The sequence below is a fragment of the Danio aesculapii genome, chromosome 2, assembly GCF_903798145.1.
Source record: "Danio aesculapii chromosome 2, fDanAes4.1, whole genome shotgun sequence".
NCBI lineage: Eukaryota > Metazoa > Chordata > Actinopteri > Cypriniformes > Danionidae > Danio > Danio aesculapii.
Genome location: NC_079436.1, coordinates 24,797,822 through 24,824,385, shown reverse-complemented (window position 1 = coordinate 24,824,385; position 26,564 = coordinate 24,797,822). Strand labels below are relative to the sequence as shown.

The window sequence follows — 26,564 nt, the reverse complement described above, 5'->3', positions numbered from 1 at the left end:
ATATTTCCCAAATGATGTTTAACAGAGCAAGGAAATTTTCACAGTATCTGATAACATTTTTTCTTCTGGAAAAGGTCTTAGTTGTTTTATTTCAGCTAGAATAAAAGCAGTTTTATTTTTTTAAAGCCATTTTAAGGTCAAAATTATTAGCCCCTTTAAGCTATATTTCTTTTTGATTGTCTAACCATCGTTATACAATAACTTGCCTAATTACCCTACCCTGCCTAGTTAACCTAATTAACCTAGTTAAACCTTTAAATGTCACTTTAAGCTGTATAGAAGTGTCTTGAAAAATATCTAGTCAAATATTATTTACTGTCATCATGGCAAAAATTAAATAAATCAGTTATTAGAAATGAGTTATTAAAACTATTATGTTTAGAAATGTGTTGAATAAATCTCTCCGTTAAATAGAAATTGGGATAAAAATAAACAGGGGAGCTAATAATTCTGACTTCAATTATATATATATATATATATATATAGTTGAAGGTGGCCCAGTGGTTAGCACTGTCGCCTCATAGCAAGAAGGTAGCTGGTTCGAGTCCCGGCTGGACCAGTTGCCCTTTCTGTGTGGAGTTTAGATATTCTCCCTGTGTTCGCATGGGTTTCCCCCACAGTCCAAAATCATGCGCTATAGGGGAATTGAATAAACTAAATTGGCCGTAGTGTGTCTGTGAATGAGCGTGTATAGATGTTTCCCAGTGATGGGTTAGGCTAAAAGGGCATCCGCTGTGTAAAACATATGCTGGATAAATTGGCGGTTCATTCCGCTGTGGGGACCCCTGATGAATAAAGGGACTAAGCTGAAGGAAAATGAATGAAGGAATGAATATACCACTGGACCACAGATCTGACCATACAGTTCATTTTAACCAGCGCAGTATGTCATAATTAGTCTATGGTCTGTATGACATCATCTCAACACGCACAATTGTAGGCCTCCAACCAGGCCGGAATTTCATCACATAACATCACATGCAAACATTTATTGCCTCCCTTGAGAAATAAACAAGTCTGGATCAAGGACAATGACCTGTGAGAATCAGTGTTGCTGCTGCTTCAAAGAATAGCAGCGTGCTGGAGTTTACTTCTCTGACTGCTCACAGGCCTCATAAGATGCAGATGTGGCTCTCACAATATCACTCACAGGTGGACTTTTGGTTCTTTTAAAGGTTTGTTCACTGAGTTGCCAAACAAACAGTGATTTTTTGAACTTAGATAAGGAATAATAATTATTTCTGTCTGTACTGTTGCATGCTATGCATCAAAAATAAAAGATATAAAATTAACTGAATAAAATTAGGTACTTAAAAATGTATAATAAAGAGATGGGACAGGCAGTGCTGTGCATGATGCACCTTATTTTCAGGGGTGGTTCCATGTGCCCCAAATATTTAATAAATTTGATTTGATTGTTAAACTTTTATTTTATTTTATTTTATTTTATTTTATTTTATTTTATTTTATTTGTTTTGTTTTGTTTTGTTTTGTTTTGTTTTATGAATATTGTGAGTTTGCAAACTTTTCTATGGAAAAATATGTTTAATTGTTGTTTAATTTAATTTAATTTAGGGTATTATAAAATTGTCTGTAGTATATGTGTGTGAATGAGTGTGTATGGATGTTTCAAAGTGGTGGGTTGCAGCTGGAGGGGCATCCGCTGCATGGAACATATGCTGGTTGGGTTGGCGGTAATTTATTCATTTATTCACTTTCTTTTCAGCTTAGTCCCTTTATTAATCTGAGGTTGCCACAGCGGAATGAACCGCCAACTTATCCAGCATATATTTTACGCAGCGGATGCCCTTCCAGCCGCAACCCATCTCTGGAAAACAGACGGTAATTTAATTCTATTAAATTAAAATACAGATCCACCCTAAATAAATGCTTGGGTCAAATATGGACAAACCCAACACTGGATTACAACAACCCAGCATTTATGTACATACATAGTACAGGCAGTGCTAATGATGATACATTCAGATTTCATGAGTCTACTTTACAGACTTTTTATTTTATTTATTTTTATTCAGTCTCCAGATGTGGCAGATGATCTGCGGGACTCCTGAATATAATCCGAGTCTACAGCTTTATGATCCGAAGACGACAGGAGAAATGAAACAGGATGTGTAATCCTGAAGTGAGAGTTCTCATGACACATGTCTCATACCGGCACTTTTGGCTTTACAGCTTTTAATATCCACAATCTCTCATGGTCCTGAGCTCATTCTGCTCTGTTTTGTCCCTTAAAGCCAAATCTCTATGAACATCACCCACTCTCTCCGTGAGACGCCAGTAAAAGCAGAAGCTCAGTGTTGAGGAACAAGCCCTGAATGTTTGAGTCAGCGCACACTTTGTTCGATTTAAACTTGGCCTACCACATCCATTGGATGTTCCTATTTGTTTTTTGTATCTTATTTATTAAAATTTATTTATTTATTATGTTATGTATTTAATTTTTTCATCAGTTAGAAACTTTACACGTTCCTATGAGAATATTATATTTAGATATCAGACTTCATATATCAGACTTTATGCACATAATCATGAGATAAAAAGTTGAGATACACTGTCAACATTTTGAATAAAGTCTAATCTATGGGAAAGAAGAAGTTGTGACATAGATAACTAAGTAGAGTGTCAAAATATAGACCACATTTACCCGTGTTAAGTAGCATAACTTATGAGATCAAATGTTTTCATGCTTTCAATTATGAGATTCAAAGTCAACATTATGAAAAAACTAAATAAACGGGAATTAATGAAAACTTGAAATAAAATATGAAATAGAAGTCATAATTAAGGAATAACCAATTGAAATTATATGAATATGAATTGAATATGAATATGAATATGAATTATATATTATATGAATTGAATTGCTTACAAAGTAAATCAAAGTAGATTTCTTCGCAGAGTTTATATTACAACATATCAACACAACATGAGGTAATGTATGCCTTAGTAAACATTAAAACCTGTGTTTATACTATACTTTTTGGTTGTAAAAACACTGTGTCATTGTGAGTTGAAATTTAACTCCTGATCTCATTAAACACATCGTTACTACACCTGAAAAGACAACATAAGCAGCGATAAAATATTGTGATATTTGATACTTCCTCAAATATGAAGCATGACAGTTGTATGTGGCATCTTCTTAAAGAGACTCTGCCATCTTTTTATTTACCCTTTTATTAATTTCCAAACCTGTTTGAGTTTCTGTTGAGGTTCTGTTGAGCACAAAGAAAGTTATTCTGATGAATGTTGAAAAAAGCCACCATTGACTTGCATATTATTTTTTTGTTTCTATGGGTGTCAATGGCTGGTGGTTTTCAACATTTTTCAGAATATTTTATTTTGTGTTCAACAGAAGAAAGAAATAATTACAATTCAGAACTACTTGAGTGTGAGTGTATGATGAGGAAAAAGATTTTTGGGGTAAATTGTCCCTTTAAGTTCTTCTTTATAAAAAGCTGTATTGAATATACAAGGGTTGGACAATGAAACTGAAATGCCTGGTTTTAAACCACAATTATTTATTAGTATGGTGTAGGGCCTACTTTTGCAGACAATACAGCATCACTTCATCTTGGGAATGACAGATACAAGTCCTGTACAGTGGCCAGAGGAACTTTGAGCCATACTTCTTGTAGAATAGTGACCAGGTAACTACGTGATGCTGGTGGAGAAAAATGTTTCCTGACTCGCTTCTCCAAAACACCCCAAAGTGGCTCAATAATATACAGATCTGGTGACTGTGCAGGCCACGGAAGATGTTCAGTTTCATTTTCATATTCATCAAACCACTCTATCACCAGTCTGGCTGTGTGTATAGTGCATTATCATCCTGATACAAGGCACTGCCCTCAGGATACAGTGTTTGAACCATTGGATGCACATGGTCCTTTAGAATGGTTTGGTAATCCTTGGAAGTGACTTCTCCCAGAACTCTCTCGGAATTGGGGAAAACGATGAAAGTGGACTCATCAGACAACAATATGTTTCACATTGTCACATTGTCACTGGAAACAATCCAGGTTAGAATGTGGACATCCCTTTCAGATAACTTCCTCTTGCGTCCACACCCAGGTAGCAAAGAATTCTGGCCCATATTTGGCATAAAGCTGGCACAGCAGGCATTCATCCGGCAGTGGCATACAGCATGTGGGCCAAACATGGCCCAGGTTTGGCAAAGGGGGCACCATCTTTAAGGCGGCACACAATACTTGGGCCAAATGTAAAATGTAGTATTTAGCCCAGATGTTAATAATTAATATGTGGGCCATGTAAGTTTGGCCTATATTAACACATTTTAAAATACATTTTTATTATTTTTTGAATAAAGAAAATAATTCTACTAATCAGATCGCTTCAAGAAAAAAGCGCAATGCTTCATAGGTTTATCAATTTCATTGCAGTTGTGATGCACCAACATATCTGGCCCAGTTCAGGCCCAGTTATGGGTTATTAACTTGAGACCTGGCCTAGACATGGTCCATGTTTGGCCATTGTCTGACATCCAGACTTGGTCCAGTCATGTACCATAATTGCATGTGGGCCGAGCAAAAGCTGATTCTGTGGGCCAGAGCTGGGCCAGAGAACTTTTGCTATGTAGGCAGTTACTCCTGTTTGATGTGGTTTGTTCTTCTTGGTGGTATGCTGACATTAGCCTGGATGGCGTGGCTCTCGATACATCACAAAGATTGCTGTCTTCGTCATAGATGTCTAGTGTAAAAATTTATTATTTTCTTTACTTAAAAAAGTGAGTAAACGCGTCATAACTTTAAACTTTTAAGTTGATTTATCTTCAAGTAAGTACAGTTTAAGTTAATTTACTTTAAAAAATGTTAAGGCAAGGGTTTTCTCACAATTTTAAGTAAAGTCAACTAATATTTTTTTGTCTATTTGACAATGGAAGAATACATTAGGGCTTTAGGATCTCGTTGACTTTATATGTCAAAGATAATTTACCAAAGCGTGTTTATTTTCTTAGCGTAGACATTGATTGTGCTGAAGTTACATCTCTCTCTCTCTCTCTCTCTCTCTCTCTCTCTCTCTCTCTCTCTCTCTTTCTATGCTTCTCAAATCTCAGTTCCTTTTTCATGTATAAACACTTGTCACTCTGTCTGTATATTTCCTCAGTCACCGAACTGTCTTACACCCCTCAGGAAGCAATTCAGCTCCCTGTAACTGTGACCTCATTGCCCCAAATTACAGCTCTGTCTGCTGGACCAGGTGCTCCAGAGGTACGTCTGACAGCATGTCTTTCACAATAGATCTTCAGGTTTGTAAACAGCTGAAAAGCTGAGAGAGCTGTGAGAACTTACTCATGTGCAGCTTAGTTTACTCACATTACACACATTATTGAACCACTGAGGCACCAGCTATTAAACAACCCACATCAGGTCAATAAAACTGCAGTACAGGCTATTCACTCTGTAGTGAGTTCTAGTACTCTGTCAGTTTTTTGGCTTTCTAACCTTTTTTTACACTAGCTGGAGATCAAAATATCATTATCTGAACAAAATTCAGAGTTGAAAACTTGCAAGAACAGAAATATGTTCAATTATAACACAATGATACTGACTAAATGGTTACATTTTATTGTATAGTATATGAGCATTTACACTGTAAACCCGCAGTTGTCATTACTAAAGATATTAAGTTAATATAACTTATATAATATAAAGTTTTGGCATCAAAACTTAAACAGGTGTGTTTAACTTACTTGTTAGGCAGCAAAAAAAATGTATTAATATTAAAGTTCTCTGAACTTAACATTTTAATTTCTTTAAACGATTCACCATGTCTCAGTTTAAAATGATTGGTTGCGCTTGAAATTCTTCCTTGACAACCGCGCTGATTGGTTGATATATGTTATATGACACAAGGTGGTCATTTTGCTTGTGATGCTGAATTTTGCTAAAGCGAGCAGGACAGAGGCACTACCTGAACCCATCTGACGAAAGAGAAAACTTACATTAGTAAATAGATATTTAAATGCTTATATACATTTTTTTAACTTGATATACATGACATGGGTGACATGGTGGTGCAGTGGTTAAAAATTAAATATTAGGAAACACCAACATGGTGCGGCTAACTATCGACTTCAATATAAAATCAGCCCTGGGATTAAGTAAGTAAAGAATTTAAAAGCTGAAAAATTTGGAAGTGTAGTCTATTAACCATTTTAAGTTATCTGTTCTTAAACATTTAACTTAATTAAATTAATTCAAGAGACCACATTTGGTCAACTCAATTAATTGAGTTGTCGATTTCCCATTACTAAAACGAACTGAGGCAATGGCTTTCCTCAAATTATTTGAGTAGTCTCAACTTATTAGGGTTTACAGTGTACATGCAGCAGTGGACTGGATAGTTCACCCAAATATAAAAAAAATGGTCATTGTTTACTCTTCCACTTGTTGCAAACCTGTTAAATTTGTTTGTTCTGTTAGAAGATTAATTAAAGGATGTTGAAAAGTTGCAGCTATTTTCTTCCATAGTATTTTGTGTTCTTACTATGGATGTCAGTGCTGCTTTAGTGTTTGTTCAAACTACTTATTTAAAATGAGCTGAAACAATTCTTGAGTTTTTTTGGGGGAACAGGTTAATTGTTTTATGTTTTTATGTTTTTAATATGCACCCTCAGCATGAAAGCATAATATTCTGCCTTTATTGGCTTGCATTTTTTTCTGTCTTTTTTCCTTTTAACAATTTAGACAATTTAGACAAATGCCTTTTTTGTAACAACATGTACCAAGTAAAACATTACAAAAACTTGATCAGTAATGCCTTAAACCACTGTGTTGTATTCATTTATTAATTATCCTTCATATTAGTCCCTGATTTATCAGCAGAATGAACCGCCAGTTACTGCAACCTAGCACCATGCTGGGAAACACCCATACATTCCCACACACACATACATACAGTACAACCAATGCACCCAGAGGGAACACACACGAACACGGGGAGAACATGCAAACTCCACACAGAAATGCCAACAGTCTCAGCTAGGACTCAAACCAGCAGCCTTCTTGCTGTAAGGTGACCGTGCTAACCACTGTGCCACCATGCCATCCCCCCACTGCATTATAAAGTGTTACTGATTAAATAGTACAACTGAGACATTGTAAACTAAGCTAGATGTTGTTGGTAAAATACATTTTGGAAAAGTTTTGGTAAACCCCAGTCATCAGGAGGGCTTCTTAGTTCCTCTTAAACTTTCTTCCACATCTGTCAAAATTGGCTTGATCATTGTAAGGCACCGTGTTTAAAAAAAAATATTTTTTACTACTTGTGTGTTTCAGATAGTAATGTATATTCCATTTTAAATAAATCAATTCATTCATTCATTCATTTTCCTTCAGCTTAGTCCCTTTATTAATCAGGGGTCGCCACTGTGGAATGAACCGGCAACTTATTCAGCCTATGTTTTACGCAGCAGATGCACTTCTGGCCGCAACCCAATACTGGGAAACATCCACTCTCATTCACACACACACACTACGGACAACTTAGTTTATTCAATTCACCTGTACAGCATGTCTTTGACCTGTGGGGGAAACTGGAGCACCCGGAAGCAACCCACATGAACACGGGAAGAACATGTAAACTCAGAAACACAAACTGGTCCAGCCGGGACTTGAACCAGAGACCTTCTTGCTGTGAGGCGACAGTTAACCACTGAGCCACCAGGCCACCACTAAATAAATAAATAACTTTACAAAAAACTTGAATGTTTAAGATAAGGAATATAATTATGAAATGAAAAAGTTTAAACTGTGGCAGCCAAATGTTTAATGAAATGTCAAAAGTCAGACGCATGAAGTAAAAGTTGAAATTATTATACTAAAAGTTAAAAGTAATAACTGTTAGATTAAAAAAACTTAATTGTGACACTTTTGTCACAACATCAAGCTGTTTGTTTTGTTTTGTTTTGTTTTGTTTTGTTTTGTTTTGTTCTGTTTTGTTTTGTTTTGTCATGTCATGTCATGTCATGTCTTGTTTTGTTTTGTTTTGTTTTGTTTTGTTTTGTTTTGTTTTGTTTTGTTTTGTTTTGTTTTGTTTTGTTTTGTTTTGTTTTGTTTTGTTTTGTTTTGGGGGAAACGTTAAAAGGTTTATGAGTATATGTATTCACAGTATAAATAAATGATGTTATCATACCTTAATAAAAAAATCTTTAAACATTCCTTAAACTATTTTTATCCTGATATGGGCTTTTCATCATTTACATTATTCCACTTGTGTGTTTATATTTTAGACAGTGTTATTTTAATATCATGAAGAGATATTGTGTACTCTAAAAACATTTGGTTTCAAACCACACAATTTGGGTTCTTTTTAGCACAGAGACAAAAGTCTGCTAGTGTAAATATTTATATTCATTTAACAGGCCCATTTATCCAAATCTGAGAAACAATTCATCATTAAGCCAACAATATTCACGGTGTAGCCACAATGCAAGGTTTATTCAAAAGGTATAATCTATATAAAATATTCTTGATGCGTACATACAAACGTCAATTACAATTTTTACATATTATGGCTCAGCAGAACATACAGATGCAAAAACAGTGGCCTCTGCTATTTTCTTCAAAAATTAGAATTTTTTCTGGGAATGAAATTTAACTTATTCTTTGCCATAAACGTGGAAAAACTGAACCTACACACAGGAACCTGAGACAAATGTTTATTTTAGAAGAACATTTCAGAGGTACTTGAAGGTGTTTGCATCTGAACTCTTCATAAAGCTCCATCTGTAAGCTCATCATAGTGATAAACACAGTTGCCTTGAGTTTGAGTTTCCACAGAAGCACCTCTGAGTGTTTTTGGGGCTCTGCCAGCCACTACAGAGCCTACAGAGAGAGCCTCTTGACAGCCATTGGCTGCAAATGGTCATGTGTGTGTGGGGTGGAGAGCAGCTCTGTCAATAACTCTGGACTTTCAGGAAGTTCATGGAAGAGCTGTGAGAGAGAGAAAGACAGTGTGTGTGAAAGAGGGCGGCTGCTCGCTGAGCTGGGAATGGAGATGGCCAACCTTTTTAAACACTTCTTTCGTAAGTACATCTTTATTATCTTCTTCTCTTCAAACATGACAGAGTTTTGTTGTTGCCATTGCTTTATGTTAGCATAATAAGTTTGAAAAGAACAGTTTCTGTGAGTACTGGGTGTGATTTGTAGTTTTAAACTTGTGTTGTCAGTCTGTTGTAAGTGTCATTGTGTTTATTTTGCCCTCTTTTTCTCACATGACCAGTCGAAAGTAGGTGAATACGGGTTTAAATGCAGGTCATAATGGAAAAATACTGTCCTCAGTTATTTTTTATAAACTTTTTATCCAGAATATATGACTCTCTTTCATTAGATTAAGTATACTACAATGTTTTAGAGGTTAATGACATGTTTGTTTGTGTGTGTAACTTATATGACTTCTATAAGTCCCACACACAAACACTCCATTGACATACATTTTAAAGGGCAGCCACACTCAGGTACTTCAAATGCTCCCTTTTGTCTATAAAATTGCCTATAAGAGAGGGAGGAAATAGCACCAGCCCCTTCGGGGTAGCTTGGACACTCTTAAAAAGCAAAAATCAAAGCAGAAACCCATGCAGGCCCCCTCAAACCTCCTCTATACTGTCAACTTGAGCTGCTCTGTGAAGGCGGCCGGAAGCCCTCTAATTCAACGCAGATTTCTAGCACAGGAAAAACAGAAGGATGTGAGGCAATGAATAATTGAGGTCTTTGACTCTGGGTTTCTTTCTCTCTCATTACGCTTCTTCTCCTTTGTAACACTTTCAGCATTTCAGAGTGTTTTATTTGCCGTATTACAGTGGACAAGACAGTGGGGTGTCGTGACTTGGCAGAGCCAAGCAGCGGATCTTTGGAGGACAAAAGAACAGTAGTGACGAGAAAAGGGCTCTTCAACAAATGAGACTCCTTATTTGCGTTTTTGTTTGCTCACTTGTGAATAGCCGGACTTGAAAATTTGGGAGAATAGGGGAAAAATTGCAGGCTGCTCTGGTGGCCTCCTGCCAGCTCTCTTTCTTGCTCTCTGTGTCTGCCTTTCTTTCTCTCTCTCTCTCTCTCTCTCTCTCTCTCTCTGTGCATTTTAGCATGCAGTGGAAGTTCAGAGAAGCTATTGTATACCAAACGGGGGTGTAACCGATTCCAGCACAAAGGGAAAATGTCTCAAGTTTTGTGTAATTTTGCGTTCTTCAAAATGCTGCTGATAATTGAATGAATGTCGGCTACACAATGAATGATAGTGCCATGAAAGATTTCTGTAAACATATCAATTAAACACCGAAGACATTACTCATGGAAAATGTAGGTTAATATAGTGTCATTCTTTAGAGATCATTTCTCTAGCAAACATAACCTGATGTAGACACCGAGTTACTCGCCTGTGGTAAATATTGTATAATTCTATATGTGATATATTATAAGCGGTTATTAATTATAAGCGGCTATACTGATTTCTTTTGAGGTCTGTAACACTGATTAAAGGATAACATGAGATGTGAGATGTTTAGTCGTGTTTATTTATTGCTTTAACTAGTAGTAAAGATGAAGAATGGTTTTTCGGATGAGAGGTTAAACCAAGGTCCTGACTCTCTGTGGTCGTTAAAAATACCAGCATGTCCTTCGAAAAAGAGCCCAAATTTGCTCCCAACCACCCCCATATTATAATTGGCTTCATCACTTTGTCTCCTTTCCACCAATCAGCTGGTGTGTGTTGGCACAATATGGCTGCCGTTGCGTCGTGTGCAGGTTTTGCACACTGGTGGTGGATGAAAAGATCCCATACCCCCATGTATGAGTAGGCACATAAAATTTGATATGTTTTTTTTGTTGAAGAAGTACAGTGTAACCCCACCGGTCCTACACCATCCAACCCGCTCCGACTGGGATAGAACCAGCGACTTTCTGCATGGGAGTCAGTTGCTCTAACAAGGAGGCTAAAGACCATGACCTTTAGCGTCTGTCACTAGCACCTTTAGAGGTCAGAGGAGTGAGGTTTACCTACACAGTACTTTACTAGCTGGCCTCTGCTACACTCACCCCGCTAAACCTCCCTCCCATCCGGGTCATGACACCAATGCAGACTATCACTATACTATCACGGCCTTCGTCTCTCGCCACAAAGAAATCCCAGACACCGCTGGCTTTGGTGGATCATGTCTGCAGTTTATTAAAGACAGGACAGTAATAATGACCACACAGACACACTCTCACAGTTCTTTGTTCTGTCTCAGTCAAAATCTGTTCTGACGAGAGCGGGACAGAAGCCAAAGTGATTTTAAAACATAAATGGACATCTCTCATATACTTTTGTAAGATTATTAATAATGTTATTTGGAAGCAGGTAAAAATAATAAGAAAATAAAAAACAATTTAAGTTCACTGGAAAAGTCCAAATAAAAACACTACAGCCGTATGCTTTATCTCATATATTTGTACTACAAATAACTAAGCCAATCAGGATTTACTTAAAAATAGTAAAAAAACAAACTTTAAAAATAAAAACTTTGTTGAGTTGTTGTTGAGGGATGACGAGCTGTTGCCACAACTTGCTTCTTCCTGTTTTTGGATCATATGTTACAATTTCAAAGTGCCTTCACACTTTTTTAAATTTAAAATGTATTTATTCAATTTTTTTATCACAGACATTATAAAATATTTAAATTTCTGATTATATATGCTCTTCTGTCATGGAAAAGATCATGGAAAGTGAAGCTTAAATCTCTCGCAGGTGTTAGGATTTATTCACGCACATTAAAAAACATATTAAAGGATTTCTTATATTCACATTTTGATTTAGAGCATCATGACAACAAGCTATCTTTTAACCTAATGTGAGAAAAACGTTAGTTCAATGTAAAATCAGACAGTGAGGAACCCTCATGTACCCAAAAATGGCAAAATGTCAGACTCCTCTTTTCTAAGCAACTATTTGCAGTCAATTAATATGTTTTCTTGCTTGCATATTTTTTTACAGTACTGTTCTGGAAACAACAACTGCCGTAATTTTTACAGATTTTTTTAGTCCAAATATGTCTAAAGTTACACGCTGCAAAAAAAAATGCTGGTTCCACACGATGCCTTCCTGTTTGTCCCCACACAAATTGATTAAGTTAACCTAATGTTTTTGTTTTTTACAATTTTGAGTTGATTGACCATAAAAGATTTAAGCTGTCCCCCTTCAAAAAAGGAGCAAAAGTTTCATTCAAATCATTTATGTCATCCCAACACAAATGGATTAGGTTAACAATCAGTTTTACAAATTTAAGTGGATTGAATATAAAACAATTAAGTTGTCCAAAAAAATCTTGATCTTGCAGCTGCAGTGTCCTTTACTGTATCCTTTCAAACAATGACATTTAAAATGAGCACTCAAAAGATATTATAGCTGCTTGTTCAAACTACACTTTAAACCGTGCAGGGCTTCATTCATGTCTTCATGTCATCCCAACACAAATGGATTAGGTTAACAATCATTTTTACAAATTTAAGTGGATTGAACATAAAACAATTAAGTTGTCCCAAAAAAAACTTAAGAACTGTGGTGTTTCAGCTCATTTTAAATAAGTAAACAAAAAAACTAAACTTTTTTTCTTGTTTAAACCACTTACTTGTATTTTTAAAAATATATATTTATTATCTGTTTTTTGTCCTGTCTTTGTTATTCTGTTCCACTGTAGAAGCTCTGTCACGAAAACAAATTCCTCGTATGTGTGAACATACCTGGCAATAAAGCTCTTTCTGATTCTGATTCTGATTATTCAAAATGAGCTGAAACACCACAATTCTTAAGTTTTTTTTTGGGACAACTTAATTGTTTTATGTTCAATCCACTTAAATTTGTAAAAATGATTGCTCACCTAATCCATTTGTGTTGGGATGAAATGAAGACATGAATGAAACCCTGCATTGTTTAAATTGTAGTTTGAACAAGCAGCTATAATATCTTTTTGAGTGCTCATTTTAAATGTCATTGTTTGAAAGGATACAGTAAAGGACACTGCAGCTGCAAGATCAAAGTGAACAGAAAAACAAACCGACGTTCATCTCGAGTCTGTGTTTGTGTGAATGCGTGTGTTTGCGTCGCTTTGAGAGCTAACGGCGCTACCTTTGCTGACAGTTCTTGGATGCTACATGTGTTTGTGAAGAGGCTATTTGTCTTATGATGTCATTGGTGGAGTGAGCTCAGCCGAACAGAAACAAAGGCGGGGTGATTTGGCTGTGTTCACTCAATTCCTGTCGTGGATACCAAACTGCAGCTTGCCAAGGGTCACATTACATCGATAATCACACTCAGCTTTTTTAAAACCAGGCCAGCGCGAGAGATCTCAATCAATATAAGAACAAAATTAGGTCAATGCAAAAACGTCAGTTGTGGAAAATGGTGAAACTGGAACAAAACAACATGCAAACCTCGCCAGATGCATGCAAACTCATTTCAAACTTTGTGTTCAATGCATCTTTGTTCAGCTCTTGGACTGAAGTCCACTCTAAGACTTTATGAGCTTCCCATTCCAGGTCTACTTTCATATGGACATGTGATGCCAAGGGTTTTTTTTAGGTAGAATTCTGTCTTATCTTTGCTTTTAAATGTTTTTACGCATGTGGAAAACTGACTGGAAAGCTGAGCTGCAGTTATTCTGGCTGTCAGAGGAAATGAAACAAAAGCAGACAGGATGCAATGCTTCCAGCTTTGTCCTTGAGTCACGTCATAAAGACAGTCAAGATCTGCGTGGATCTCGCTTTCATTACCATTGCCTGGAATTTCCACTAAAATAAAAGTTCGACTTCGTTGTCTTTTCCACACGTCCGCATGATGGTTTTACCTCTTAAATGGGTTGCATCACAAATGGCCATAATTGTGATTTATCACAGACAACTTGTTTCCCTCCAATTTTATGCCTGTGACTTTTTTATGCTTTCATGGTCAGTTGGAATAAAAGCGCTGTTCTGGATAAGTTTGGAAAGTTATGAGCTGTTATTGCACACATAGAATGAGTTCACAGGATCATGAGGCTCTTTCAACACTCTGCCCAATGTATTGCGCTGGTGTTTATTTGACAGGAAACTCTTCTATCACTCTTCTGCTTTTTCTTCCTGTTGATGGTCATGGATAGACAATGTGGTTTCCTTTTCATTTGGAGGGCACGGCTCGTTTTGTTGCTATTTTTTGTGTACATTGTAATATGTTAACAATGCTTTAAAGATAGTTGTAGCATCTCTGGTTGCTTGCGTGGATCTGGAATGACTGACTTTGCATTCTCGTTGATGATGGTTTACCAATAGAAGATTCTCTCTGTAGTGAATTTATGTAGATCACATTTAATATCAGCAAAAATTTATTTGGATTGTTCTCATTTATACATACCATATATCATCTATAACGTATTGTGTAGTGCAGGCATGGGCAAACTCGATCCTGGAGGGCCGGTGTCCCTGCAGAGTTTTGCTCCAACACTAATCAAACACACCTGAACACCCTAATTAGTGTCTTCAAGATCACTAGAAAGCTACAAGCAGGTGTGTTTGATTAGGGTTGGTGCAAAACTATGCAGGGACACCGGCCCTCCAGGATCGAATTTGCCCATCCCTGGTGTAGTGTGTTCTTTTGTGTTTTTGCATTTATATATGTGTGTTATATATGTGTTAGACCTAATAAAACAAATATTAACATTTTTGTACTTAAAATCATACCTAAAATATTCATTGAATTCATGTTTCTTGTTTTTTCCATAACTGTGAAAAAATACATTTAATTTGAAAATATATAACATATATATAACATATATATAACATATATATATATATATATATATATATATATATATATATATATATATATATATATATATATATATATATATATATATATATATATATATATAATATATATTTTAAATGAATAAAATGTTTATAAAATATTATCAGTCTGGAATCTCAGATACATTTTGTGTTTAAAATTAAATTATAAAATAAAAGACAAGAAAAAGAAAAATTAAGTTAAATTAAATTAAATTTAAAAATGTAATAAAAAAATAAAATTTAATAAATAAATAAAAATATTTGCCATGATGGCAGCACATAATATTTTACTAGTTATTTTGTAAGATTGACTAGTTTTCAGCTTAAAGAGCTTAAAATTTTAAATACTTAAATAGGTTATTAAGCAAGTTATTTGACAACAGTGGTTTGTACTGTAGATAATCAAGGTGGCTGATAATATTGACCTTAAAATGTTTTTAAAATAATAACATTTTTATTTCAGCCATACTAAAAAAAGACCTTTCCCAGTAGAAAATAAACAATTATAAAAAATACTGTTAAAAGCATCACTTTGGAAATATTTGAAAAAGAATTCAAATTTCACAGGATGGCTAATAATTTTGACTTCAACTCTCTCTCTATATATTTCATAATAATATTTCATAATAATATGCAAAATGTCTATATATGCTGAGTGCACTTCTGCTTCTGAAATCCAATTTTGGTTTCAACAATCAACAATGCTCATGAGAAACATGTTTTTCTAAAAAGCTCATTAGCCTGCTGTTCTTCTGAAGACTTTTCCATGAATTACTCTCTTGAAAGAACAGAGCAAACTGGATCTAACCAGTACAGTGAGAAGTGACTGCCCTGCTGCACAACAACAAGATGAGGAGAGGAGAGGAACAGCCCCTCGCTGCTGCTTTATTGAAAACTACATGTCAAATATCAGTTTCATCAGCAACAAGCAAGACAAGACCCTGGGAAGCTGCTGGCCTTTAGGATAAACTCTAATCTGACACTTAAATATACAAATAAGACAGTGTGCTGTTGTAGGAACTGTTTGATCGCAGGGCCAGTGAGAAATGGACTTAAATGTCTATAACACTCTGAGAAACTTTAATGCAACCTTTGGTGAAGAAGTGTCGGTCTCTTTATGATTCCACAAAGAGTCACTAAGTGATTCCACTTGATCCGTTTCTCTATAAATCATGTGTAAACTGTGGGGAGTTTTTATATTGAGACTCTATTCACCTTATTTTGCAATGCGAATGTTCTCTTTTGATTAATTTGGGTAAATGACTACACTGAAAATATATCTGTTATTTAACAGTTTCTGTATTTTGCGTTTTCCGCTTTTTTACGGTTGTGAATTGCATTATTGGACCTTGATCTCTGCTCTGTCTATCTTTGATGTCGAAAATTCAACTCTACAGTTTAACAAATCAACTTTTATTGAGATTTTAATAGTTTGAAAAAATCTACAGTACAAAAAATACATATATATAAATAAGTCTGTAAAATAGTAGAAAATGTACTGGCAGCTTATTACAAGGTTTCTGTCCCATAAAATACAACACCAACCCAGACAATATATAGTCAGTCACACTTTATTTTGATGGTCCGTTTGTTGAATTTAAGTTACATTGCATCTACATGCTAACTAATTCTCATTAGATTATAAGTAGACTGTTAGGTTGGGGTTAGGGTTAGTATAAATTGACATGTACATACAAAGTTTCTTATAGTCAGTTAAATGTCTGTTGAAGGAGCAGTATCAACAGATATCAAGCAGACAGCCTACTAATACTCAAACGGACCATCAAAATAAAGTGTTACCAAATTAATGACTTTAAACTACACAAAAATGTAATTAAAGTCACTTTTTCACTTTTTAAAGTTAAAAGTTATCAGAAGAAAGATCAAGGTTTTATAATGCTATTCAAAAGCATAAATAAATGGGAGAAAATAAAAATTTAAAACATGAATCACAAAATACAGAAAACTGGTAATTAAGTAATATTTTTTACAGTGTAGGAATAAAAAAAATATGGCAGTAAATGGTCAAACTACTTGCTCTACAAACCAGTGTGTTTGTAAACCTTATTAAGATACTATAATAAGAAAATATCAGTTCGCAACACAGTGCAAGGCCTTTTGTTTGGCTGAAAATCAATGCAAATGAATGAGACCAAAAGTCTCGACACAATTAGCTTATTATGACCCTGCCCGCTCTTGCATGAAAATTAAGGTCAATAGATAAAAGGATAGTTCAGCCGTATTAGAAAATGTTGTTATTTACTCACCAAATGGTTTTTGGTCCCCACTGACTTTTATTATTTACTTTTTCCATACTATTGAAGACAGTGGGGACTAGCAAGAATGTTTGGTAAACATTACTTTTCAAAATGTTAGAACATTTCAAAGTCGAAAATGACTATAAACTGCATTGTTAAACATGATTTACCATTGTCAACAGTTACATTGAGAAGCTTGCATGCATGAAACCTTGGAAAAAGAATCATTAAAATGTTTTTCACACTGCAAAAGATACACTAAAACAGTGTTTCTCAACCACGTTCCTGGAGGACCACCAGCTCTGCACATTTTCCTTTTTCCCTTAACCAAACACACCTGATTCAGATTATCAGCTCATTAGAAAAGACTGAAAGACTTGTAATAGGGGTGACATACAAAGGAGACATCTAAAACATGCAATGTTGGTGGTCCTCCAGGAACGTGGTTGAGAAACACTGTACTAAAATATTCTTTTTAGAAGCAAAAATGGTTCTTGTACGGCATCAGTGTAAAAACAACCTTTTGGAAGGAACTTTTATTCTTTAGAGTTTGCCATTTCTGTCATCATTATGACCCATATTATCCTGAAAGGAGAATGATATGTTGACAGCCCTGGTTGGGTGTGTATTTTAGTGTTTGTGCAGACACACAGACTCAGGCCCAGAAATGAATGTCTGATGTTCCGTTACCCAATCGCCAATCTGGAATTTCTTTCTTTTGGGATCATGGGTGTGCTTTCCTGACTTGATTTAGCGAACCTGTCATACATGCTTGTTATGTCAGTTTGTCAGTGTTTACATTATTAACAAACTCTAGACACGAGATTTTGAAGACACGAGCTGATAATTGGTCTAATGATTTGCAGGTCTGAAGCATTCAAATGATTAATTGTTGTTGTTTTTTCTGCCAGATGGTCTGCAAATATAACACTGCTATTGAATCAATTTACCAAAAGAAGAAAGAATCAATAGTAAATATTACAAATTATTTTGGAATTAAAAATATATATTTAAATATTTAACGAATAGTTCTGTCAATATTTAATATTTATATGTATTTGATGGATTTTACTTCAATCAACCAAAATGCTTAAAACTGCAAAAAAAAAGTTATCAAATGTTTTATACATATAAAAATAATTGTTTCCAGAAACGAGACATCATACTCTGATGAAACATACATGACATTTGCTTAGTGCGAGTTATGCACTTTCACAAAAGCTTTTGTTATAATCATTTTACAATTTAATTACAGCCATTTTATTATCATTTTTATTTATTAAAGCTATAGTTCTCCCATAAAAAAATTCTGTATCATTAATTGACCCACAAGTTGATCCAATTATACCTATATACTCTAAGGTCAATTGTTTTTTTACTTTTTTGAGCTTCAGGTTCTGTTACAAGGGATTTAACCATGGATAAATCACCTACCTTGAGGATTAATTGTTGTATTTTATCAGAATGCTAAAAATAAAGATTTTGTAGGTTTTTGTCATTGAAGGACATTTTGCGTTTCACAAAGAACAGGATTTTTTCATTGTGTGAATATAGTTTTAATAACCTAAAGAATATGTTTCACTTAATAAATCTAAATCATGTTACTTTGAACAGCTAATGTAGCATTATACTAGCTTGTGATTATCATTTGTTGTTTTAATTGTATATTTCCACCCTAAAAAAAATGTAAAATCAGCATTGTCCATATTCTCATATTAAAGAGCCCCTATTATGCATTAAAATGGTTTGGGAGGTCTTTAAAAAGACGCTGAAATGCATGCAAGGTTATGTCTTGTCTTATATTATGCACTTATTTTTACTTAATTTTCACAATGACTCCAATATGATTCGTTCAATGATTCATTTGTTCCCAAACCCCTCCTTAGTGCATTGCTAATCTGCGCTGATTGGTCCGATGACCTGTCTGTTGTGATTGGTCGACTGCGTTCAGCACGAGACAGAGAGAAATGCCAACCATGTCTTATCAACATTGTTGAAGTAGTCAGCGTGTATGTGTGAGCCCAATGCAGGAGTGCAATTAAACACCAGCATATTGCTCTATTCTTAACCATAAGTAATAACAACGACACGCATTCAGTATTAATCTACATATTGGCAAAAGCTGAACTATTTTAAAACTTGACCGCCGCACATGTGTAGGAACAGCTGATGGTGGCCATAGCAGCAACAAATGGCAGAGGATCGCGAGCAGTGCTTAATTTGTGAATTGCGAGGTCCCGGAACAGATCAGGGTAACGGATCCGGCATGTTACCCGAGGATGGAGAAGTGTCTCGTATGAAAGTGTAGCCTGGGGGAGGGGATTGGTGGAAGGTTGGGGAGTCGCGGAAGAAAGTGAAAGTGAACAGCGGACGGAGGAGGAGGGCGGTTGAGGAGGGGTATCGGTAAAATGAGGTGCCAGATCAGATTTCAAAGGTTCCGTCACAAATTAAGCCCTGATCGTGAGCTCATAAACGCATTTAAATCGATAAAGAAAGTGGCATGCGTCATGCGTTTTCAACATGGCTTTTAGACGCAATAAAGTACAAACCACACAACGCGATTACAAGTAACCAAACCCAATTAAATACACATTTTGCAAGCTAGAGCAAACAAGGAGACAACCAATTTAATCACACTTGTGAAATGGAGGAAGAAACTGATCCATTAGCTGTGTACAGATAAATTTCCTGTCAAATCTGACAACGCTCATACCTAGATAGTCTTTTCTGACCTTTAATAAATGGCAGACGAATTCCTCGTTGCAGGGTAGGTTATTGTATTAATCTCCAGAACATTTACTCATCTTCAGTCATGATCAATCTTACGCAAACACCCTCACTCCACTAGTGTTTGTGAGGAAAGGTGCATTCATGTTTTTCCAGACAAGGCTATTTATATTTGGTATTGTTTCATGTCAACTTTGATATGAACAGACAAAAGATCCAGACGAATGATAAACAACTCTGAGTCGAATCTTTTATTAAAAAATCTATATTTTTATACAAGGTGCACTTGATTTTTTCATTCACTTTGAGCTGTGTTGCTCACTGGATGGAAGGTCATTTTCAAAAACCCATAATAGTGGCTCTTTAACAGTTTACATTAACTTTACGTTACTCTCTCTATGACTGCAGGAATTGGGAAAGTGAAGCAGAAAGGCTGTGTGCGAGATTTGTCCTCCAGTGGAGAGAATCATGATGGCGATGAGCGACTTTACGACCTCAATCTTCCTGCGCTGGTCAAGTTCAACTACACCGCAGAACGAGAGGACGAGCTATCTCTGGTCAAGGGAACAAGGGTCATCGTAATGGAGAAGTGCAGCGACGGCTGGTGGAGAGGATCCTATAATGGCCTTTCTGGATGGTTTCCCTCCAATTATGTCACAGAGGACGTGGACGGGACAATGAGGGTCGGTTCCGTGAACTCTCTCCAAGATAAACTGGCCTCCGTGGGGCACAACAACAACAGCTCTCAGGTTCTGCAGACTGTACAGGCACTTTATCATTTCAGCTCCGGCAATGTCGAGGAGCTGAACTTCAACAAGGACGAACTTATGGATGTGTTGGAGAAACCCGAGAATGATCCTGAATGGTGGAAGTGTAGAAAGGAAAATGGGCAAGTGGGTTTAGTGCCCAAGAACTATGTGACAGTTGTGCAGAAAACACATAAGGAATTGGGCATTTCAGCGCCTCCTCCTTCAAATTATGACATTAAACCCTCTATGGATGGAAAGTTTGGAGGAAAACAATGGTACTATGGAAAACTGACACGGCACCAGGCTGAGATGGTCTTGAACCAGAGGGGTGTAGATGGAGATTTCCTTATCAGAGACAGTGAGTCTACGGTAAGTCCAGCCCAATCTTATGAGAAAACGTAACTATTTTACGTCCTGTAAGAAAAGTGGCCAATTTTTAGGAATTCATACAATTTAATTTGTACAAAACTGCCCGTTTTAAAGGCATGTCCCCGACCCCAGCCATCACTGGGCAATGGAGATGGTGCTTGAGCTCCAGCTCCTCCTCCTATAAACTGTTTCAATGTGGACACCTACCCCACCCCTAACCTCAACCCCCACTGGGGTGGTACCTTTTCAAAAGGTACAATGTTGTACCTAAAAGGCCCATATTAATACCTTAAGGGTACATGTTAGGACCTAAAAAGTACAAAAGTGTTCCACTTTGTAGGTACTAATATATACCTTTGAGGTACCAATATGGACCCTTCAGGTGCAAATGTGTACCATTTGAAAAGGTACTACCCCAGTGACAGCTCGCGTACCTTTATTTCTGAGAGTGTAGAAGAAGTGCAGCAATGAGGAGCTGGAGCTCAAGGTCCCCCTTTCTGGAGCTCAGCTCTGTTCATGTCGCTCGCCATTTTGGGGGAGGAGCAAATTATGCTAAAATATATGATCGAGATCTTACTAATTTAATTCAGGCCTCAAATGGATGATCTGTGTTTTTTATTTAATATAAAAATATATATCCGGCTTAGGGTTTGGGTCAGGTAAGAGGAAACTTTTCATAGCATGATTTAGCAATGTCCGAAAAATTAAAAAGACCCACATTTGCTCTGCAGACACCTTATTCTCAATTGTAGATTCAGACTGTGTTCCATTTCGAAGGGCTCATCCCTATGCCCTAATCCCTTCTAAGGTTTTACCCTCCGGACTGACAGCTTCAAAGGGATTAGGGCATAGGGGATGGAATGGAATGGAATGCAGTGTACAAAACTTAACAATATGGATACTTTGAAATTCTACATTCCGAAGCGCCCTTCAAAGTGGCCAGCTTTAAGCACTTCAGTTTGGAATGATACTTCAATATGTCGGCTATGATTATTTTCACTCCAAAGTGTTCTTCGGCAGGGGATATATCCCATTTGGAACACAACATCAGAAGTAAAAACCTTGTTCTTTTTTCATTCTGTGCTCATTAAAACAAGCATGTCAATGAATACAAGTAGTAACAAGAATCAAATTAATTACAAGATCAATTAAAAAACAAAGAGGTCTAGCTGCGTTAATGAGTAGTCACACTTTTAAAGAAAATACATCTGAGGTGGTAAGAGGTCATTTAGAGGCATTCATTTTCTTTGAAAAGAATCCCCCTTATTTAATGTTCTAATCATAGTGTTTCATTCAGAAGTTATTTGAAACACTCACTGTTTTGATTGGTTAACAGTTTTCCATAAATAACTTTAAAAAGTTTGACCAATCAGCTGCGTGCCACCAATTTAAACCTCTGCATGTGATGAACATCCTACATCCTTCATATACAGACACTGCTGTGATTTATGTTAAAATGCATTAAAACAAGTGCATATCAAAAACTGTATATCTGACAACTCAATAGTGAACGCATAATAAAAAGTTATTCACACTGTAGTGTGACATCATTGTCATATCTTATACTGTATAATCAGTAAACCAACATCCTCTGCACTGCCTGAAATGAGTCGTCAAAATTCCAGTCTCAGTGTGCATTTATATGACAATGATCTGGGAAAACTCTGTATTGATCATTTCAGGTTAGTAAATGGTGGTGTAAAGCAACATACAGGCACACATACTAGTAGCCATTATTGCACAAGCCCATAGACTGAGCACATAATATGTATGCACATGACTGTTCTATATTTTCTAAAGTTACATACGACATTGGTAGACACTTTTATAACTTCAATAGCATTGGAGGAGAATGATTTACAGTTACAAAACCAACTGTAAAGTGTAGATCTCAAATATAACGCACACCTTATGCATTTGTGATATTCATAATTTTTTTTCATAACAACGTTTTTCATAACCAAATTACCTCAGATGCTAAACATCATCATTTAAAGCTCAGTGGCATTTGATGAGAATGGTTTACAGCCACAAAACCAACTGTAAAGTGTTAACATTGATCTCAATTATAATCCACACATTTTTAATATTTATTAATATTATTTATCAAAGCTTTAGAAGGTTTGTGAAAAGTTTGGGATTTTAAGCCTGCAATACTTTCTCTGATAAATGAACTGTGTTTATTTAAAAAAAGAGTATAGTTTCCTTAGGTCATGCACAAACATGTGTAACAAAACTGTATAAAAAGCCAGACTTTGGTCTTTGTTAGACACATATCCACTGTCAGGCTAGTGTATATTATGCTGGAAAAGAAAAGAAAGGAAATCTGGGTTTCTATGCATTAAGCAAGGAAAAGAGCTTGGCTTATAACACGCTTTATGACTGTGCATACTCAAGTATAATATTAAAAAAGGCACATGGGAGAGACAGACGAAATATGAAACCTATGGAAAAGATGTGTGTTTGCACTGGCGTGTCTGTAAGGCCACCTGAAGTAGTTTCGGGTTTTCAGATTCAGATTTTAATTATAAGATAATTAAGAACTGATTGCACATTCAAGACCAAAGGACAATTCTTTTTGAAGTATTCAACGTCCACTCAAATTAAACCTTATTGCAGTACTATGTTATGTCGGAAGGTGGCATAAAGTAAGTGAAATGTCATCAAGGAAGACAAAACATAAAGACCACTGACAATACACCACACGGTGTTCAATATCAGATTTATTATTATAGTTTACTTTCTAAGATCACCAGAAATGAAAAAATAGTAAGATAAAGCTGGACATACGGGTTTCTATTGCTGCCTGAACAAAACGATCGAGCTAGCAATATGCTAATACGTGACAAATATCTATATTAAGAAAAAAATGCACTTTTATTGCTTTAAACCCACAGTAGGAGACATCCATAACAATATTTAAAATGCCATAATAGACATCGTTTACATACATACTTTACATAGTCTGCTTTGTTTATTTATTTTTATTAATTTATGCATTCTGAAGGGTAGATGCGTTGATTTTATTTGTGCTTTTTTGAAACCGCAACCACTCATTTTTAATTTCCTTTCCCCCAGCCAAACGACTTCTCCATCTCTCTGAAGGCATTGTACAAGAACAAGCATTTCAAGGTGCAGCTAAATGATGGATTCTACTGCATTGGTCAGCGCAAGTTCAGCTCCATGGAGGATCTGGTGGAACATTACAAAAAGGCCCCCATATTTACCAGTGAACATGGAGATAAACTGTACCTGATAAAAGCATTAACCTGTGCCTAGAGTCTCTAAAACCTCCTGTTATTTGTCAGCAACTTTAAAAATCCATTGGGATAGTAAAATCTCCTTTGATTAAATGTAATGTTCTTGAATTAACAATTACATACAATAAAGATTCATTTGTTCCAGACTTGCTATGGGATATTTTGCAAATTTGAATGCCATCTTTGGTATACAGTATATCAGGATGATAAGCTATAAATGAACAACTGATTTCAGTGCAGCAGTTGAAAAATAATTCCTCACTTGGCCTTTGCATTCGTGTATGTTTGTAGGCTCATTGTGTCAGTTTTAAAGGGGTGAAAATGAAGAATAAATCTCAAAATTTTGTTGCAGTTTTTACATATAAAATTCATTATTTGATCTAAAGAACCCGGCTGAGGACAATGTGAGAATGGGCACAGTTAGATAATCATTGTGGGAAATTAAAAGCCCAATATGTGACTTTAAAGCCCATATAGAATGTAATTTTTGCCTAAATGTGTCATCATTTTATTGCTAAGCAGTTCTTTTGTCAGTGCCAAATCTTTCATTTTAATCTGCATTGGATTTTTCAAAGAAGTAGGTTATATTTTTATTTCCATTGACATGTTGACTGTTTAACACCTTTTTCCCTAATTGTCTTTCTCAAGTACTAATTTGTCATTACAATTACAATTTGTAACAACTTGTATACTGTGAATGTCGTTTCCTTCCACAAGAATGATGTTGTTCCGTATCACTTCTTGATAAGTGTATCTTTTAAAAATAAAGTATTGTACATACAAGTTTGTCTTTTTTACTTAATGTGTCTGGGGATTTAGTTAATTTTTATAATAGAATATGTTTAAATAAAGTTTCTGGTTACTTTGTTCAAAATAAAGAAAAATAATATTAAGTCCCTCTCTCTCTCTCTTTATATATATATATATATATATATATATATATATATATATATATATATATATATATATATATACATACACATTATTATTATTAATATTAGGGCGACAAGGTGGCTCAGTGGTTAGCACTGTCGCCTTACAGAAAGAAGGCCTCTGGTTTGAGTCCTGGCTGAGCCAGTTGGCATTTCTGAGTGTAGTTTACATGTTCTCCCTGTGTTGGCACGGGTTTCCTTCAGCTGTTTATGTGTATGTCAAGTGTATGTGTGTGCATATGAGAATGTGTGGGTGTTTCCCAGTACTGGGTTGCAACTGGAAGGGCATCTGTGTAAAACATGTGCTGGATAAGTTGGCAGTTCATTCCGCTGTGGTGATCCCTGATTAATAAAAGGGAATAAGCTGAAAAGAGAATGAATGAATGAATGAACGTAGTAGTATGGATAACAATGTAACTAATTAAATACATGTCTTAAAATAAGTGATATAAATAATACATAACAAAATAAATAAAATACAATAAGCAATAAATCATAAATAAGAAATAATAAATCTACATTTCTTTGTAAAACAATAATTATTTGTAAGAAGAAACAAAGAATGGAAAATAATAAGTATTAGTAGTATTTAGAAATCATCATAAAAAATATACTATTATTATTAAATGTTATTTAATACATTTATTTAAAATATATTATTATTATGAATACCAAGAAAATGTGTAATAGTATATAGACTACAGTAAACTAGAACAGTTATCCAATATCCATTACAATATCCACACTAGACAAACAGTATTAAGAGCCAAACCAAAAATTAAGTACATAAAAAACAATAATAATAAGAATAATACGTTACCCTAAAATAAATAATAATGTTAAATAATAACAATAAAAAGACAGATAAAAATTGAAGTAGCATGAAAGATCTCATCGTATTTACCCAAGAAAGAAGCACATTTCTTATTATCAATTAATCTAAGTGAATTCTTTTTCACATAAGAAGTCTATAAGTAAAAAAAAACTCTGTGAAAGTAAAATTTCCCAGCAAGTATAAGAAAGTTCACAGTATCTTCTAACGACTTGTTTTGGTTTTCGAAATAACAAAGAACGTTCTTAAAATGCAAATTACAACTTATATTGTTTGTTGTTTACTTGTGTTGGTTTTTTAAATGCACAAAGCATAGTGTACAGCATTTCTACATCTAATGATTTTAAGAATTAACAGGGGAATAAAAAAACCTATTATAATAATTGATACAGATTTTTTGCTTTTCAACAATTTCACAGTAGAAATAAAGAAATCAAAATCGATACAAAAAACTATTAATGTGGGAGATGACTTGGCATATTTCTGTTTGTGTATGCGAAGTGTTGCCAATAGAATAAAGAGATCAACAATGTATTCAAGACTTTTGTTGAATTTGTTTTGCCGCCGCCAGTCTCTCCTGATTGGTTCATGTGACAGTGA

General features: G+C 35.3%; 1 protein-coding gene across 1 annotated transcript; it reads left to right on the top strand.

The window, feature by feature from the left end:
- The first annotated feature begins 8,971 nt into the window (after positions 1 to 8,971).
- nck1a (NCK adaptor protein 1a) lies at positions 8,972 to 24,986 on the top strand. The gene is made up of 3 exons (XM_056475904.1): positions 8,972 to 9,070; positions 20,231 to 20,940; positions 24,019 to 24,986. The coding sequence occupies exons 1-3, from the start codon at positions 9,037 to 9,039 to the stop codon at positions 24,217 to 24,219; spliced, it is 945 nt and encodes a 314-aa protein (XP_056331879.1). The 5' UTR covers positions 8,972 to 9,036; the 3' UTR covers positions 24,220 to 24,986.
- Positions 24,987 to 26,564: the final 1,578 nt, after the last annotated feature.